The sequence below is a fragment of the Mytilus edulis genome, chromosome 7 (assembly GCF_963676685.1).
Source record: "Mytilus edulis chromosome 7, xbMytEdul2.2, whole genome shotgun sequence".
Classification (NCBI taxonomy): Eukaryota; Metazoa; Mollusca; class Bivalvia; order Mytilida; family Mytilidae; genus Mytilus; species Mytilus edulis.
The window spans coordinates 8,047,618-8,068,438 of NC_092350.1; the positions used below are offsets into that span (position 1 = coordinate 8,047,618).

Sequence of the window (20,821 nt, forward strand, 5' to 3'; positions counted from 1 at the left end):
CCACGATTGATAAAAATGAGCGAAATTTATGAATATTTTGTTTGTTGAATTGCCGACATATATGCTACGATAATTCAGGGATGAATTTTTTTTTTTTGGTGGGGGAATATGTCACCGTCGTATTTATGTGTATATTAAATGGTTATTCATCAGTTCATTTCATTCATTCATTCATTCATTCCATTGTCTGTTTCATCATACTCATTAAGACGATTGACTCAGACTGACGACATTTCTAATATACGTCACTGCACAATTTCATATACACGTCACTTCACACCTGAACGATTTAAATAAAATAAAATATTATTGCACGAGCGCGGGAAAATATGTGTACGCCTTATTTTTATATAGAGATTTAGGATTTCATTAAATGAATAGCAGCCTTTCAAAGCTGACGCTTCAAAGCTAAAGCAATATTTACAGGTTAGTTAATTTTGTTATTTGGAAAATATTATTTAGTTTCTCGATAGCGTTTCATTCATTAAAAGTTAAATGGAAATATTATGATAATTTTATCATAATCTGCAATACGACTTTTCCGTACTGTTTACATAGTTTTATGGTAAAGTTCAAATTACTGAATTACAGCTAGAAATTGTTTTATTGGCGATATTAATTCATGGCGTAATTTTAAAAGTGCATTGTCGAATTCATTAGTCCGTCAGTCCTTGTTTCATTGTAGTTTGTGGTTTTATATTTTGAGTATGAATGAATGTAATTGTTTCCGAATTTGTTGAAAGATTTGTATATGTTGAAATAAATGTATATTTACAGTAATAAAAGTGGTACTAAAGTCACTGTCTGGTATAAGCCATACGTTAATTTGGTATATGTCAAGTTCACTGTGACATAAGTATGACATCTTTTCTTATCAAAGGATTTCTTCTAAAAATTCTATTCTCAAATACTACTTAACAGCTATATAAACTTCGAAAACTTCCTAATCCTTCTAAATATTACAGCACAATAGATATGGATATATTAATATAAAACGTAATAAACAATGCATCAAAGTTCATGCGAATTGGTTAAAGCATTTTTGACTAATTGTCGAAATGTTAACAACAGACGGACAGACATTGGTATACCATAATATGTCCCATAAACCGGCTTATAAAAATGATAAAATTGATAAGATTTTTGAACAGATATACATGTATCATGTTAAGGAGGGGTATTTGCAAAAAATACCAGTCGAGAGAATGTTAAATTTCACGAGCCGCAAGGCGAGGGAAATTCATTCTCAAGACTGGTATTTTTCGCAAATACCCCTCAAGAACATGATATATCTGTTTAATTACACCGAATGTTAATGTACTAAAACGCATTGATGATCGTGACGTTACAAGCGTCCAGTCGGATAGAGTATTTTTTGGCAAATACCACGGCAGAGAGGGTAAAATAGGCATATCCTTTTAGCAAATACCCTGGCGGCGTTAAAAATGAAAGATATTCATTTAAAAACAGTAAATTGGTGAAAAATACACTGGCTATCAACCAATCAAAACCCCGGATTCTTACATAAGGTGTAATTATGAGTGATAACTGACATTAATTACATAACAGTAGATTTGAAATTAAACTATGCATCTAAAGTCCTGATCAAAATTTTAGTCTCAGCAGTGATTTGTTTTTAAAACCCTTCAAGAAAACAATCAAATGAGATTAGTGGAGATATACTGTATTTGGATTTAAAGCCAGTAAGACATCATTGGAGCACAGTAAACTTATCTAGTATTGTAGAAAAGTGGGAGACTTAACTAATGAATACATACCTGGTAGATTGTATTAATATTATGACCAATCCACAACCTTCCAGCGGTAGGAGGAGTTACTACATACCTGGTAGATGGTATTTATATTATGACCAATCCACAACCTTCCAACGGTAGGAGGAGTTACTACATACCTGGTAGATGGTATTAATATTATGACCAATCCACAACCTTCCAACGGTAGGAGGAGTTACTACATACCTGATAGATGGTATTAATAGTATGACCAATCCACAACCTTCCAGCGGTAGGAGGAGTTACTACATACCTGATAGATGGTATTAATAGTATGACCAATCCACAACCTTCCAGCGGTAGGAGGAGTTACTACATACCTGATAGATGGTATTAATAGTATGACCAATCCACAACCTTCCAGCGGTAGGAGGAGTTACTACATACCTGATAGATGGTATTTATATTATGACCAATCCACAACCTTCCAGCGGTAGGAGGAGTTACTACATACCTGGTAGATGGTATTAATATTATGACCAATCCACAACCTTCCAGCGGTAGGAGGAGTTACTACATACCTGATAGATGGTATTAATAGTATGACCAATCCACAACCTTCCAGCGGTAGGAGGAGTTACTACATACCTGATAGATGGTATTAATAGTATGACCAATCCACAACCTTCCAGCGGTAGGAGGAGTTACTACATACCTGATAGATGGTATTTATATTATGACCAATCCACAACCTTCCAGCGGTAGGAGGAGTTACTACATACCTGGTAGATGGTATTAATATTATGACCAATCCACAACCTTCCAGCGGTAGGAGGAGTTACTACATACCTGATAGATGGTATTTATATTATGACCAATCCACAACCTTCCAGCAGTAGGAGGAGTTACTACATACCTGATAGATGGTATTAATATTATGACCAATCCACAACCTTCCAGCGGTAGGAGGAGTTACTACATACCTGATAGATGGTATTTATATTATGACCAATCCACAACCTTCCAGCAGTAGGAGGAGTTACTACATACCTGATAGATGGTATTAATATTATGACCAATCCACAACCTTCCAGCATTAGGAGGAGTTACTACATACCTGATAGATGGTATTTATATTATGACCAATCCACAACCTTCCAGCGGTAGGAGGAGTTAGATCTACGATGATTCCATCACTACATGCACTGACAGCTGGTAATTGTAGTATCCAATCTTCATTCACGATAGCAGTCCGAGCAGCGTATATACACACTGTGTATCTTGTACCATGAACCAGTTCATTGTGTGTGAACTCCTCATTCATAAATTCTCTATCTGTAGCAAAATCATTGATGATTTCAACAAACTGTGCAGTTATACATATAATATCAGAGAATTAACTGGACAACTTTTGCTGAATCCTTCATTTATCAATTTTATACATCAGATAAGCTGACAAAAAGCGTGTAATTCATAAGATATTCTTGTGAAAATATTTATGTTATCTAAAAGTTAAATGCCACACTCAGTTTACTACCTGAAATTTTGTATATCAATTTTTCATATTTCTAAGTAGTGTGTGCAATATTATCAAATTTTGTAATACTTATACATGATAAGGCAATATTATACTATGTACTTAAATAACAATACAAATGCTCTTATGGAATGCTTAATAAAATATAAAGAAAAAAAATAGGGAAAAATTAACATGGATAAAATTAATGTACCTATATTATCTGAGTTATCTCCCCTTACACAGTAGAGCTTGGAATTTTTTTATCAATCTTGTATTCTCTGTTTTCGTATAAAAAAAAAAACAATCATAAGATTTGATATGAAATTTAAAGTCTAATAAATCAAATTTCTGTTCTGCATTAAAATTTTACAATTGCAGTAACATCTTTACTGATTATTTGTATTCAGTAGTCAATTGTGATTCAAAATGCCATAAAATTCAAAGTTGATCTGACTGGACAATGTTCTTATAACAAAGAGAGGCACCACTTACGAGTTTCCCCACATCTGATAGCATCTGGAATACATGGATCTACCAAGCTCAGCTGACCAACTTGTTTATAGTACGTTGTAACATCAACATTCTTGGCATCTATAATGGCATACTTATAATTGACATTTGTTCCGTGACGCAGAGTTGGCCAAACGGCTGAGATAAGATTTTTATATGGTGTGTAATCCTCGTCGGCTGGCTTCCATCTATCATTCTCTTCCAGATAAATTGACATGCCTATTCCCTCTAAAAGTAAATAAGACAGATGGTAGGTTAACAAAATCAATAGCTAATACTTAATTATTTCTAAGATGTATATAATGTATCAAGAGTGCACTGCATTAAAATTCTTCTTTTTTTTAATTTCTTTTTAAAAGATATTTCTCCATCAAAAAAAGGACTATCTGTAATAATTTCTTGATTAACTTTACCTGGTGAAATCAATAATAATGATTTTCTTGACTAAAGAATAAGAATACTTGATGTGGACAATAAACAAACAAACAGTTATTTTTATTGCAGAAAGTTTTTCACTTGAGGATGTATAGATATATTCTTAAAACAAGTTCAGTTATAATAATTAAGTGAATATCAGAAAGCAATGCCTTGAAATAAGGTAAGAACATTTTCTACAGCCATGAAAATAAACTAACCTGTTGCACTGGCAGCTCCTACAGCATCTATCACAATATTTGGGTTGATAAGGATTGGATTAAATGCTTTACAATCTTTGATTTCTGTGGATACAATGGAGGTCAGTCTGACTTGGTCGTATCCTCTGATAGAAAACCTCTTACAACGAGAGAAGTCCATCTCTCCTGTTAGTACCATTTCAAAGTTGATCTGAAATTCAAAAGTTGGTTTCAAGTCATTTTTATAAATAACTAAAAGAGGAACAGTCAAACTCATTAAATTCGATGTTTGTCTACTCATCTTAAATCAGGAATAAATATATAATCCTTAAATAAATTGCATGTCAACTGTGACTTGTAAGGACTTCCAAAGGTTTTGAACCTAAGTGTTGGCACTACTTATAAACTTTAGTTTATTTATTAATGATCTTCAACTGTATTTGACTTTGATCCAGCATAATTTAACAGAATCTTGATTCTGATCAAAGTACTTGTTAGCACTGAAAGGTAAAGATTGTGCTAATTTATCAGTGGGAAGTAGAAATTAAATATTACAATGTATATGAACTAATGCCATGGTTGTAGTTGATTCAACTACAATTCTGGACAATGGGAGATAACTCAAAGATTTAAAGATGACTTTAACAATGACTTCATTTATATTTTCAGAACAGATGTTAGATTCCTGCTCATTGCAGAAGTTATGCAATTTAATTATAAGGTGTAACATCATTTTGTGACTTGAATATCGGAGCATATATTCCATTGGTAAGTTTCTGAAAATAATAATGTATAGGATGTATTGAATGTTGTGATCAATGCAATATATTTTGTGTATCAAAAAGGTAGTGATAAGCTTTGGAAGATTTAAATAACAAGTCAGTAACATAGGTTTTTGATTGGGCAATCTCAACCCAAAAAGGACCTTTTCTGGCATCAAATTAATTTCAATAGCTTGTTGCAGGGACTTAACAATTTGAACAAAACTGTAATAATATCTCACCCTATTTCCATTTGTTGTAAAGGTATCTAAGTTAGTCCATGTGAAATATGTCTTCCCTTTTACAGAATTATCTGTCACTGCATATTCATATTTCCAGATGGCGCTATATTTCTCTGTTGTGTCTTCAATGTCAGGATCATAAAACTTGTCAAATGATATTATCAACTGTAAAAATAAATTGCATTTCATCATCAACTGCAGTAAAATAATTTACATTTTAATCTTTATTTGGCTTACACTTAAAAACTGAATCTTTATTATATCATGATCTAAGATTTGCATAAACAAAATGAGAATATGAACTCTCCATGTAAATCTAAACAAACTTTGTCCTGCATGAATTTTCATTCAAGAATAAAATATTGCCAAATATTTTTTTTATAAATGAACTCTCTTAACTTGCATCAGATTTCAATATCAAAATTTATGTTTAGAATTGTTTAACTTTGTACAAACCTTCTCCACCCCACCAGTTACTGTGGTGTTTAGATGTTCCACAGATATGTCCCCTGTGACAGGAGGATTAGCAATCACCATGACACCATCTGTACTGACAGGAGAGAAACAGAATGTCCTGGCACATAGTTTCAGTGATAAACGATACTTTATACCTGGACTGAGTACCAAATCGTCTATGCTGATGTCAAAAACTGTTGATACATGTGCATACTCACGAAAGATAGTCCATAAGTCTAAAATTAATAATAAAAGGTGATGAATGGAGTTTAAACATCAAATACTAAGTAAAGAGTATATACAATTAGAAAAATAATCAAATATAAGTAAAGAGGAATCACTTCACAAGTTGAATTGAAAACAAATCTTTCCATAACTTTGTTTTATTTGAAACAAAATTTTCAACAATTTGACATAACAATTTTCACCAAACTTCAACGACTGTCATCAATATTTTTAATTAGTCTAATTTTGTTTTTCTTCAGTATATATTTCAGACAATATCTATCTTAGCATTTCTGTAATAAAGGAAATAATTCAAGGTACCAATCAAGATAAAAGTCATGAATGTAAAAATGTTGAAAAAATATGATTATTATTTCTATGAATGTTAACATCTTCAATCAAAGAGCTGATAGCTCTGATGTGGAAGAAGGCAAATAAAAGGCAACTTAAATTATTGTTATGATGTATTTTTTTTTTACACAAGAATGTGTCACAAGTACATGGATTTCCCATCCGTACAATCATTTTCTATGTTCAGTGGACTGTGTAAATTAGGTAAAATATTTAATTTGGCAGTAAAATTAGAAAGATCATATCATAAGGAACACATGTGTACAAAGTTTCAAGTTGATTGGATTTCAACTTCATCAATCAAAGTGCTGGATAGCACCTATGGAAAGTTTGCAACTGTATATGTGTATTATTTCAAATAGGTTATTGACGTGTATTATTTTAAATATGTATTTAGATCACTGTTTTGATTTTTTAAACTAAACCATTGCATACCTGTCAACCTGTGACGATGAAAATGCAGGTCATGACCTGCATTGAAGAATCAAATCTCAGGTCATAACGCGTACGAACTTTTTCGAGCTGTCAATTTCAGTATTTATGGTACATTTTCTTATAATGTATATCAAAGATACCAAAACATCAATGCATGTTCACTTTGTTAAGTCATTTTAAATATGATTAAATATTGTTTCATTGCACTTTTAAAGATTTTTATAAATTTGTGTAACTCAGTCTCATGTGCTTTACTTTTTGAGGGAAAATACTACAATCATCAAACACAAGAATTTAACGTAATTCTTAAATGTTTGAGACTATTGACTATGCAGCCTTTAAACAATACTATTTTTCATTGAACAAGGAAATTAGACTATGATAAAATATAGTTATACAGTTAAAGGAAGTATAAATGTAAAAAATAATTTTCAACTTTTAAACAAAAATTGTATAAAGGTATAAAAATAATGAAAAGTTATTTTTCAATATACCTATAAGCTGTATTGCTTTTGGTTTGAAATAAACTATTTGAATTTTATATTATTATAATTTAATCTTTTTCACCCATAAAACGTAAATATAAGGAATAATTTTGAATGGTGACAAATAAGGGGAAGTAACTCTAGTTCAGTTTTGTAAACCAATGGTGCAATTTATTTACGACCTAAAGCTAAGGTAATTGGTGTTAATTAACAGTGTGTTTGACACCAAAGCTGTCAAGTGAAGCCATGCACTTAATGGGTCACTTAATTTGACAGTTTACATAGCTAGATGAACTTCTAGAATTACGAATTTGCCGGTATTTCAGAGGAATATTACTTATGAAATCAATCTCAAGGCTCAGAAATACGGGTGAAATCGGGTCAAATTTCGGAATTCCCGGGTTATTTGAATGACCCGGCGGGTGTTCCGGGTGATCCCTCAGAATTGTGAAAATCTCGGGTCACACCCGCAGAATACGGGTCAGTTGACAGGTATGCCATTGTCTCGCCAGCAATTTCCAAAAATCACTTTTTATGCCCCATTTATGGGCATTATGTTTTCTGGTCTGTGCGTCCCTTCGTCCGTCCGTCCGTCCTTCTGTCCATTCGTCTGTCCCAATCAGGTTAAAGTTTTTGGTCAAGGTAGCTTTTGATGAAGTTGAAGTCCAATCAATTTGAAACTTAGTACACACTAGAACACACCTGTGATATCGCGGGTCTGTGACTGAATTAAATTATATAACTATGCCTACGCCTTATTTTAGTATTGGGATTGCCATCTGATAAAGTCATGCCGATTATAAGATGCACAGTGTTCTCTGCTTTCAAAATCTGTCTGTTTGAACCCGTCGACCTGGAACTTATCAATTATTGGTAATATTAATTGAAAACAAAAGGTCCTGGAATGGAGTATTTTTTAATCAACAGCAGTCCTATATTTATTAATTTAGTTATAAATAAAGTTGAATTCTTTGATTCGCTGTTTTATGTCATGCCCCCTAACAACATGAACAAATTGAAAACTGTACCTATACGCCTTATTTTAAGTCCAGATTTTTAGTACTTGTATTGTCATCTTATAAAGTCTTACTGCTTAAAATACTACAATAGGGAACAATTTGACAATGATTGAATTTAGTAGTGTCAACCCTGTGACTATGACCCGTGTACAGGGCAAAATCCGAAATACACTGTTTGGTGGTGCGCCTGTCAGATGAGAAACGTACCGATAAGGTAATATATAGGTAACAGGTGAATATTAATTATGTGGAAGAGTGCTGTAATTTTTAATCAACACCATTGTCCTATATTAGATATATATAAAATTGAATTCTTTGATTTATCGTTTTTACCCCATGACGGCTGATAAATTGGACCTCGTCATTTTAGTATTATAGTTGTTCCCTATGATATAATCTTTCTAATTTTAATGCCAAATTAGAGTTTATACTCCATTTTCACGGTCCACTGAACATAGAAAATGATAGTGCAGATGGGGCATGTGTGTACTGGGGACAGATTCTTATATATATCTATACTTCTAAATCTAAAGACCGTTTTTATGTTTATGTTTTATATATAAAGGTATATATACTTAATAGGGTATACTGAAAATTTCACCCCTTTACATCATCTAGAATGGTAAAAGTGACGCCAACAAAATTCAAACTTGACTTGTGTTTTGTGGTTGTGTATAAGTTTCATAAAATTTGGTTCAGGCAAACTAAAGTAAGAGAACAGAAATCAATTTTGGGATGTGTGGACGTACGTACAAGTAAGGGACGTACATACTTACAGAAAAAAACAAGGATAAAACTCAATATGGTGGGGGCATAACAATAGTAGTATGACCTCAGGAATAAAAAAGTTTATATACACTAGATTCATACAATGTTGATCTGAGGTGCTTATAACCCTGTAACCTGGTAACACATTTTAGTTGCTGCTGTGTAATTGCCATTGAGGCAATGACATTTGAGATTTTTGTTTTAAGCCATTTATTTAATCATTGCCTCTGTGGGGACACATTATTAACTATAGGTCAATCTTAAAAAATCATACTGCCCAAGGAATAAAGTGAGGATAAAAAGTTCTGGATCCGCCACTGCATTGTTAAGCACTAAGAAAGTCATTTTGCTAGTACATGGACAAATGTTATTAAATCATTTTAATCATTTCTATAGCACTTGTCTTTAGCTTGATCTCGGTCTGATACACTGAACTATAATATTCTTAGAAGTAGTTGATGACTCAGTTGCTTTTAAATTATACGGATGCTATGATACTAATTGTCATTAAGACAATGTATTATCTCTTGTCAGTTTGATCCACTTGAACATGCTGAACGAGTGAAGGTCCTTATATCCACATTGGAATGTGAAACAGCTAGTACATGTAGTACTTAACGAATTAAAAGTTTTCATATGATTTTTGGCATCAAAACTTTCAGATCGATGTCAGTTTGACAAAAACAATGCACTTTTCTATTTATTTCTATACGCCTGTATTTACCTTTAATCGTCCTTGGCGTGAGACATAAGCCATATAATTATCGATTATTTTATATTCTATCATCTGTGTATTGTTAAAATAAATCAAATCATTATCACTTGTCAATTATCCGACAATTTTGTCAAATATCAACTTGTTCTCGCATACCGGACTCTTTCGATGCACTCGGGCTTTTACTTATTCAAAAATAAACAGTTGCAAATATCGTACATAGTAAAAAATAGTGCGGGAAAATGTTCATTCATGAAATAAACGCTGTCTCGCGTAGATTTCTTTGATTTTCTCTTCAGCCAATGGCCGATCCGCAAAGAAGTGTTTGTGATACTTATTTTCAATATGAAGCTAAATTCATCTGAATTGTCGTTGAACATTCATTCATTTTTTATTCAAGCTGTAATCTTTTCAAAAGAGTAGCAACTCGAAGTATCCAAGAATCAGAAGTCGAACACTAGTACTACATTATCTTGGAGCAGAACATTGGGATAGTCTGTCTCACCGGAAGTTCAGGCCGACGCCTAAGGAAAGTAGCAATAGCAAGCTATAGCAAACTTTCCAAAAACTACCTTGACCATAAACTTTAAACTGAAGCAGGACGGACGGACAGACTAGAAAACATAATGCCAATAAATGGGGCATTAAAATAGTAAGACTTGTTACATACCCAAATCTTTTAAAAGTTCCCATGGGGTTTTTTAGTGCGCAACAACAATTTTAAAGGTTACAATTTTTAGCAAAGTATTTTGCACGATCTGGATTGTCTAAAACAAGTGTCATATTTGTATGATGAACTTACATGCCTTTTTCTTAAGTCTGTTTGCATGATTGTAGTTATTAAATCGGTAGAAAAGATGAACATGTAGCTAGGAGACCTGTGAGTGAGTGAGGGTTTATTTTCTTGTGTAAGAATAATAGATGCATGTTGAAATTTCAAATTTTGAATTATGCACAAAGATGGACCTTTAACAGGTTGGGAACAACACTCCAAATTATGAATAAAAGGGTACATATTTACGATAGTGATTGTTCTTCAATCCTAATTTACAAATTAAATGATTCAAATGCTTAATCATGTGTAAAAATCAGTGTCAGGAATCAGAAGTTGTTATGAAATTGTAATACACAGAAACAAATGCGGCATATGGAGGTTCAATGATTTTAAAGTTGACACCATAGGCCTTCAGAAGACTTGAAGTCTTCTTCAACCAAAAAAGGTTTGTTTTCATATGAAAAAAGAAACAGAAATTTTAATTAAATGTTCAAAATCACTGCAAGAAATTTAACCTATAAATGAACTTACTTCCAACAGTTGATCTTTGTTCCACAGCAATAAAGGCATCTGTTGTATAAGGTTTTATATTGTCTGGTACTGACCAGTATGCCTTCAGGGAATTCAGTGATAACTGGACATCTGGTTCATTCTCACAGTTCATTCTGTTGTCCTGTTAAACAAATATTAACATAAAAAATAGGAATAATATAATAGTAGCAATTATTAACTTCTGTGTTGTTTATTACTGTGTTACATATTTGATTCTTGGTCATTATTTAACATAAATAAGGCCGTCAGTCTTTTAAAAAACTGTTTTACATTTGAAATTTTGGGGCCTTTAATAGCTGACTATGTGGTATGGGCTTAGCTCATTGATGAAGGCCATACAGTGACCTATAGTTCTGTGTATCTTGTGGAGAGTTGTCTCATTGGCAATCATACCACATCTTCATTTTATATTTACTTTTACATTTCTTGTCATCCAGGAAAGAACTTGCACAATTAAATGTGTGTTGTTGTATAAGACTGACTTACACAGGAATGAAATAACTAAATATAAAATCTCCAACTTATTGGTTGTTAATCTAAACAACGATATTAAATGACATACCTCTTCATGATGGTCCACGGTTAGATCTACAAAAGACAAAACATACATGTTTACTATTGAAATAAAGCACTTAGATCCAATCTGAAATGTCTCGCCTTCTTTACTAATCATTGATATTATGTTGATAGTCCTAAATATAAAGCTTTATTACAACTGTCACATAAACTTAAAATTAACCAAGAAAACTAAACTTTGACCAATGAACCATGAAAATGAGGTCAAGGTCAGATGAACCATGCCAGACAGGCATGTACAGCTAACAACTCTTCCATACAACAAATATAGGTGACCTATTGTTTATAGTTTAAGAAAAACAGACCAAATCACAAATTTAAAACTAAGCAATGAACCGTGAAAATGAGGTTAAGGTCAAATAAAACCTGCACGACTGACATATACATTGTAGATCATGAAATATTTCCATACATCAAATATAGTTGACCTATTGCATATAGTTTTAGAAAAAAAAGACCAAGACTCAAAAACTCAACTTTTACCAATGAACCATGAAATTGAGGTCAAGGTCAGACGACACTTGCCAGCTTGACATGTACACCTTACAACATTCCAAACACCAAATATAGACCTATTGCACACAGTATAAGAAAAACAGACCAAAACACAAAAACTTAACTATGACCACTAAACCATGAAAAATAGGTCAAAGTCAGCTGACACCTGCCAGTTGTACATGTACATCTTACAGTGCTTCCATACTCCGAATATACTAGACCTATTGCTTATAGTATCTGAGATATGGACTTGACCACCAAAACTTAACCTTGTTCACCGATCCATAAAATGAGGTCAAGGTCAAGTGCAAACTGTCTGACTGACATATACAAAATATGAAGCATCTGGGTCTCCCACCTTTCAAAATATAAAGCTTTTAAGTAGTTAGCTAATGATGCCGCCATATCACTATCCCTATGTCAAGCTTTCTGCGACAAAAGACACAGGCTCAACAAAAAAAATGTTTGTCATTGGATTGGAATCTCACTGATGTTTACTGTTTAAGGCGTCATCTTTATATCAAGGATGTTCCCTCTCTCTCATTCTATATATATATATATATATATACAGATACTAAAAAGACAAAGTTCTAATTTGTGCACTTTCTCATACATTTTCTATGTCACATATTGCTTGTCTTTTTACATAATAGTTCAAATAGTCATTTATGCTAATTGACCTTTGGTACACCTATGTAACTAATTCATAAAAACATATCGAGTTTGGTCTATAGGTGAGTAACATCTTGTTATTTGTAAATTTCATATACAGAGAGTCTTCTTGATCTTAATATGACAGCAATCAGGTATAAAATACTCACCAGTCATATTACAGGGGACTCCATCACTGATAACAACTCCTGGTAGGACATCAGCTTCTGTTACTACGGTAACACCATCAGAAGATACAGATGTGTTACCTGCAGAACTTACAGCTGTCACAGTGAAATAATATGTCTAAAAATACAGAAACAAGCAAACTCAAAAAGGTGAATACCTCCTTTAAAATTGCTCAGTGGGGGGTATTTTATAGCTTACTTTATGGTAAGGGGTTTCTCATTGTTGGAAGGCTGGATGGTGAACTGCTTTGAAACATACACACAATAAACCATGGTGGACAGTTGTTCTCATTGACAATCATATTCCTTACTTTATATTATATTGACAGTTGACAATTAAAGACAACCTGCGTGAAGGGGAATTAAAAACCAACTTGTTTAAAGTTTCTTGATTAACATTTGGGTACATCATTACCTTATATGTAATGCTAATTTTTTGCCACTAGCATATTATTAGAATTTTTTATCTATTTTTTTTTTTAAAAATTCAATATAAGAGAAATTCAAATATTTCTTAATAGGAAAGATCGAATAATCCTGTCTAAGAAAGTTCATTTAATAATGTACAAAAATTATTTATAAGACGAGATGCACTCCTGGTTCCTGGTGAGCTACATGCTATCCTTCATCAGGCCATTCATTAGGAGGCGGTACCCGGTACTTTTACCCTCCTATGCTATTGACAAGTACCGTCTAAATGTAGGAATTTTTATATAAGATATTCATGGAATAAATTGAAAGTACCATCTAGAAACGTGGAAAGTACCAGTCAACATGAAAGATAATGAATTCCCTGCTTCATAAATAAACATCAATTCTTTGTAAATAATATAAATACTGAATTTGATTCAAGATAATTACCAGGGATAGTGCTTGATTCTGGTGAGCTTAACTTTTATTCAAATTTGTGTAGATACATTTTTTTAGTAGGAATGCCTCATACTATTTCAGAGACATTCCTGTTTTCTTATCAGCTAGACTGGTACTCGTATCTTTCAAAGATATAATATAATTTGTTTCTGTTGTAATACTATAATTAATACAGGTGAAAGAAAACTATTACCTGATAAGGTGGCAGAGACAGTCCTGTTTCCTGGTGAGCTAGACTGGTACCGACATCCTTCAGAGATACAATATCACTCCCTCCCATTGTAGTACCAATACCTATACTGACTAAAACATAATATTACCTGATAGGGTGTCAGAGACAGTCCTGTTTCCTGGTGAGCTAGACTGGTTCCCACATCCTTCAGAGATACAACATCACTACCTCCCATGGTAGTACCAATACTTATACTGTATGTTACGTCTAAATGTGGGTGAGCAAATCCTGACCAGCGGGCAGCCATACTACTGGAGACTTTTTGAAAATCTGTATCTTCTTTGTCCTAAACATAAGTTATTAACAACAGTGATATACAGATAATTTAGATAAAAATGATTGAAAAGAATTCAAAGCTATTCTATCATAATCTATGGAACAGATTGATCTCTGGTTAAACAATGAACTGGTTATTTACTTTTTTTGTAACGTGTTATCTACATATAAAACTATATATTGTAAAATTATAGAAGGTATTTCATAGTACATTGTAGTACATTGGCAAAAACAAGCCAATAAATATTAAAGTTTTCTAAATCATGTGACAAACTTATAAATAAATAATAATGGTAATTTCCTTTTTTATGTAAAAAACAACTATAAAACAATAAATGCCTTTAGAATATATGTAAATAATATGTAAAATACAGCTTTAATACATACCAACAAAGGAATGGCTGTTGAGAAAGACTGCAAAATATAAAAATAAAACAGAAATGAATTAATGCATAAATAACATCATTTTACGAATATTATAGACTATTTAGTATCACTTTGTTCCTATAAAAAGACTATATGTAACTCAAAATGTTTTTATATTTCATAAACTCCATTTTATCCTTGAACTCAACTAAACAAAACACAAAATGGGATGTCAAATCAAAATTATTCTGTATTTTGAGAAGCGCATTAAGGCTTGTTTAATCTGCCAAATTCTGTGTCTCATAATTGTTTAATCTATATTGTACAAGAACTTCTGAATGAGATTAATATGACCATCATTTTGTCATCAGCTACGGCATATTAAAATTTAAGCGCATTGGTTAAAACTGCATGAAGTATTATAATTGCATGGAGACGACATAAAGTGCCAATTTCAAATCTATAAATGACTATACCCCATGAACATCAATAAAATAAAATTGAGAATGGAGAGAGACAACAACCTGACCATAGAGAAGACAACAATGCATGTCCCCAATATTGAACCTAACCAACATATCATCTTTAGTAGCAACAAATTAAAATGTTGAAAGCATTGCGGTGGTGTTGTTTATAGAAAATAATTAATTGTTCAGAAATGTCATAATGCGGCAAGTTGTAATTAATGAATGGCTATTATCTATTTTGAATTTATTGAACCATAAAACTAATTTTTGACTCTTCACATTGAATAATACGCGAAGCGGATTATGTAAAATGTGAAGAGTCAAAAATTAGTTTTATGGTTCAATAAAATCAAAATAAATTATTGCCATTCATTATAAATAAATTATCAAAAATAAGGCTCAACGAACTTTTTATACTATGTATATTAACAATAACAACGTAAACACATGTTGGCGTATGAATACACAACGTCAGAGTGGGCGTGTCGCCATCAAAATTGACAACATTGAAAATAAAACTAATAGTTTTAACCTATCAGAAAACAGTAAAAACACCAAATTTATTTATTATAAAATACATAAATACCTCAGTGTCAATATCAAGGACAACTCCATCTGCAGGTAACTGGACATCATGAATGTATGGAGTAGATGTCTGAATGTTGGCCAGTCCAGCTGTATTGGTCACTTTAATGGATATATAGTATGTATGATGTCCATGAATATTCCATTCTAGATCTGTTATATTGACAGCTGTACAAGTTGGGGATGTGGTCAACACGCAGGTTGTACTACCCCCTACAGGTTTAAAGTGTTGTATCTCTGTACCATATGGTGTCTGACCTACAAAAGGAATTAAATTCCATGTTCAAATTAAAAACAATAAATCTTAACAAAAGCATTGTCAATGTGCCTATTCAAGTCAATTAAACATTTGGAAGTTTTATACTTGATGTGATTTTTTTGTTTGTTTATAAATATTAGTTCAAACCAAAATAAATAAATCATTTAACAAGTAATTTCTCAAAACAGGCATAATTATGAGTGGTATGATCAACGAAAGCTGAATTACCACTCCCCTCCCCCACTAGTGCATGCAATTCAAGAAAAAAAGACTATAAATCTGTTTATTAATTCACTTTATACCCAAAGCAAACTGGTAATCCATATCAAACAATTCTTCACTATCTGAGAAGGCATTTAATGCCCAGGAGGCTTCCAGATATTCTCCAGACAGTGATACAGTTATAGACCCAGTAAAATCTGGTGGAGTTGTATCCATAAAACATGGTCCCAGTGTCTGAAAAAAAACATTTAACACTGAAAAATATTGATTGTTACTTGACCATCATAAATATATAAAGCAACACAAAAATTGACATGAAGTTAAATACACACTGAAAACATTAAAACTTAGCAATTAACAATTATAAAAGAAATTGTTAAAAAGACATGAAATTGAAAACCAGTAAATACCAGTTTAAGGGGGTTGCGGGTCTAAATCATTTATATAGGATTTCTCTATATTTTTCTATAAATGAACTTTATCTTATAGTTAATAGAAAAATAAAATAAAAAAGTGGGGTCATCGTTCATTTGCGCTCACAATCTGACTTCGAAAGAAGCATACATGTTTGTAAAGGTGTTTTTTTTCTGTTGAAGTAATAGGAGAAATAAAGGTAATATCGAAATAAAAAAAGGAAATTTATTACAGAAATCGCTAAAATTTTACAATGATTTAGTTTAAGTACAGCTTATATGGAAATTATACTAAAAAAGATAGGTCACCGATGAGATGAAAAAGATATTTCAATTTTAGAGCCAAAAAATGGCATTTTTCCACCAAAGGGAGATAATTTGGAACTTTTTCAATGATGTATACATTTTGAAAGTCATCTAGGGCCAACACGAATTGATTGTTTTGAATGATTTTTGTACCATATGATAAAGTAACAACTACAAAAGGAAATAAATAAGATTTGTAATGAAAAACAAATGTTTGATTTTTTTCTGAAATTTTTATACCCTCGATCGAGCCTCCTTAAACTTACAATTGCATGAACAAGCATTGCTTTTTGTGTAATTTGAATTGATTATAGGTTTGTTTATTTTCAAGTGTAGTTTAGTGTTGATATGCTAAGCTGGCCACAAAATACAAACTAATTTTTTTTTTCAAAGAAGCCAAGAATGCCTTGGTGAACATTTTGTCCATCAAAAACTTGGCCCACATTCACGGTTTGTTAACAGGATATTTTCTATGAAATATAATCAAAACTCACTGTCAGGCCTTCTACATTAGATTTACTGATACTTTTTATGATGATGTAGATTTCCGTGGCATCAGGTACATTTGCATGGGTTATCCTCATATGAGCATGTTGTTTAGTCGACTCGAACGCCATAATGTCAGGGGCTGCACTACCTGATGTAGAGGAGAAACCAACTTCATAATCAAATATTTTAGCTGGTATATCTAAAGGGTCCCATGACATTTCCATCTGTAAAACAAAAACATAACATATATTATACTGTCAGAGATTGGGAAAATGGGAAGACTTTGATCTGTAGAAAATACAAACCATCTTTTGTTACAATTATAAAACTAGAGGCTCTAAAGAGCCTGTGTCGCTCACCTTGGTCTATGTGAATATTAAACAAAGGAAGCAGATGGATTCATGACAAAATTGTGTTTTGGTGATGATGTGTTTGTACGTCTCACTTTACTGAACATTCTTGCTGCTTATAGTTATGTTTATCTATAATGAACTTGGCCCAGTAGTTTCAGTGGAAAATGTTAGTAAAAATTTACAAATTTTATAAAAATTGTTAAAAATTGACTATAAAGGACAAAAACTCCTTAGGGGGTCAACTGACCATTTCAGTCATGTTGACTTATTTGTAATTCTTACTTTGCTGAACATTATTGCTTTTTACAGTTTATCTCTATCTATAATAATATTCAAGATAATAACCAAAAACAGTAAAATTTTCTGTAAATTACCAATTTAGTGGCAGCAACCCAAAAACGGTTTGTCCGATTCATCTGAAAATTTCAGGGCAGATAGATCTTGACCTGACAAACAATTTTACCCCCATGTCAAATCTGCTCAAAATGCTTTGATTTTTAAGTTATAAGCCAAAAACTGCATTTTACCCCTATGTATATTTTTAGCCATGGCGGCCATCTTGGTTGGATGGCTGGGTCACCAGACACAGTTTTTAAACTAGATACCCAAAAGATGATTGTGGTCAAGTTTGGATTAATTTGGCCCAGTAGTTTCAGAGGAGTAGATTTTTGTAAAAGATTACTAAGATTTACGAACTAGAGGCTCTCAAGAGCCTGTGTCGCTCACCTTGGTCTATGTGCATATTAAACAATGGACACAGATAAATTCATAACAAAATTGTGTTTTGATGATGGTGATGTGTTTGTACATCTTACTTTACTGAAAATTCTTGTTGCTACAATTATCTCTATCTATAATGAACTTGGCCCAGTAATTACAGTGGAAAATATTTTCGAAAAATCTACAAAAATTTATGAAAAATGTTAAAAATTGACTATAAAGGGCAGTAACTTCTAAAGGGGTCAACTGACCATATCGGTCCTGTTTACTCATTTGTAAATCTTACTTTGCTGAACATTATTGCTTTTTACAGTTTATCTCTATCTATAATAATATTCAAGATAATAACCAAAAACAGTAAATACATACAATGTACAAGAGACGCTTTAGATAAACTCAGACCTATACTTCTAGATTGCGACACTTGAATACATACAAGAGATGCTTTAGATAAGCTCAGACCTAAACTTCTAGATCACTTGAATACATACAAGAGATGCTTTAGATAAGCTCAGACCTAAACTTCTAGATCACTTGAATACATACAAGAGATGCTTTAGATAAGCTCAGACCTATACTTCTAGATCACTTGAATACATACCAGAGACGCTTTAGATAAACTTAGACCTATACCATTAGATCACTTGAATACATACCAGAGAAGCTTAAGATAAACTCAGACCTATACTTCTAGATCACTTGAATACATACCAGAGACGCTTTCGATAAACTTAGACCTAAATTACTAAAACACTTGAATACATACCAGAGACACTTTAGATAAACTCAGACCTATACCACTAGATCACTTGAATACATACCAGAGACGCTTTCGATAAACTTAGACCTAAATTACTAAAACACTTGAATACATACCAGAGACACTTTAGATAAACTCAGACCTATACTTCTAGATCACTTGAATACATACCAGAGACGCTTTCGATAAACTTAGACCTAAATTACTAAAACACTTGAATACATACCAGAGACACTTTAGATAAACTCAGACCTATACTACTAGAACACTTGAAAACATACCAGAGACGCTTTAGATAAACTCAGACCAATATTGCTAGGTGCACTTGATGTATTACTGCAGAATACATTGCCATCTACTTCTATCAAGCTGTCATTGTTGTCAAATCTATGTTGAGGGTAAAGGTCAATATCACTCAATGTTGTAGCTTTACTCCTGTCAATCATAAAAAATCATTAATTATACAACATGGACTGCTTAAGCTTGACCTGCATTTTTAAATAGTTCTCATCAACAATTCAAATTTAAATTATATTCTTGTGGCAAGCCTAAAGTATTAATTGAAAATCAAAACAGATGGACACTGTTATATATGACAGGACGGTATGAATGTCTGATTGATACACAAACTTAATATTACTAACTATAGAAGAAAATATCATAATTACTGGGCATCATCAGGACAATTTAAATAACAAATCTTGCAGTACTGAAGTATTAAAGTGCCTTTATTTTTATAGAATAAAATGGCTAATTGTAGGATTGAATCTGGTATACATTGTAAATACTTACACACAGTCAGCAGTATGATTTTTAATCAACCTCCGTACACGATCTGACCCAAGGACATAGTAATTGGTCTGATTGACATCTGTGACTAGGCCCCCAGAAATCACTGCATCGTTGACAATCACCTCTTTAACTCCTGGTACAGAACTGTCTATTGTTACACCATCTGAACACACTGGGTCTGAAGGGTCCAGGGCCCGGTTATAGGCCACAACAGTAAAATAATAGGTTCCATCTCCACTGACTGTGTGGCTACCAAAGGTGTTGTAGGTCTCCACAATCTGAAAAGAAATTACATTCATCATTACTTTAACCACCCAATGTAAACTATATATCAATCATTTCATGCCTCTATAATGAAACCTAGTTTGTTCAGAACTTAAATCACAGACTGAGCAGTCTTTGCATTAAGGATTTTCTCTGTAGTATTTTCAACTTCAATCTACCACTTACCTTATCTTATATAAATAATCTTTCTTTCTTCTCATACATGTATATATGATAGATTATTTTGAACTGTAAAGCAATTTCTTCTGTGGTGATACAGTATTTTCCCACCTTAAACATCAGGTAATATAACACCTTACGAATGATCTAAGGAAAGAGGAATACACAGCTGAAGACATTGAGCTTATGTTTGG

At 32.5% G+C, this 20,821-nt stretch overlaps 1 protein-coding gene across 1 annotated transcript in view; it reads right to left on the reverse strand.

Annotated features, from left to right (window-relative positions):
• The window catches only part of LOC139529851 (uncharacterized), a 104,947-nt gene that overhangs the window by 35,479 nt on the left and 48,647 nt on the right, over positions 1-20,821 (reverse strand). The window contains exons 18-32 of the mRNA XM_071325790.1: positions 20,184-20,461; positions 19,673-19,826; positions 17,564-17,782; positions 16,431-16,584; positions 15,871-16,127; positions 14,839-14,865; positions 14,264-14,461; positions 13,056-13,191; positions 11,723-11,748; positions 11,140-11,281; positions 5,836-6,071; positions 5,380-5,544; positions 4,398-4,587; positions 3,745-3,990; positions 2,851-3,068 (exon numbers count right to left, since the gene is read on the reverse strand). Coding sequence (XP_071181891.1) covers positions 2,851-3,068; positions 3,745-3,990; positions 4,398-4,587; positions 5,380-5,544; positions 5,836-6,071; positions 11,140-11,281; positions 11,723-11,748; positions 13,056-13,191; positions 14,264-14,461; positions 14,839-14,865; positions 15,871-16,127; positions 16,431-16,584; positions 17,564-17,782; positions 19,673-19,826; positions 20,184-20,461 — 2,646 coding nt within the window. The remainder of the gene's footprint in view (positions 1-2,850; positions 3,069-3,744; positions 3,991-4,397; positions 4,588-5,379; positions 5,545-5,835; positions 6,072-11,139; positions 11,282-11,722; positions 11,749-13,055; positions 13,192-14,263; positions 14,462-14,838; positions 14,866-15,870; positions 16,128-16,430; positions 16,585-17,563; positions 17,783-19,672; positions 19,827-20,183; positions 20,462-20,821) is intronic.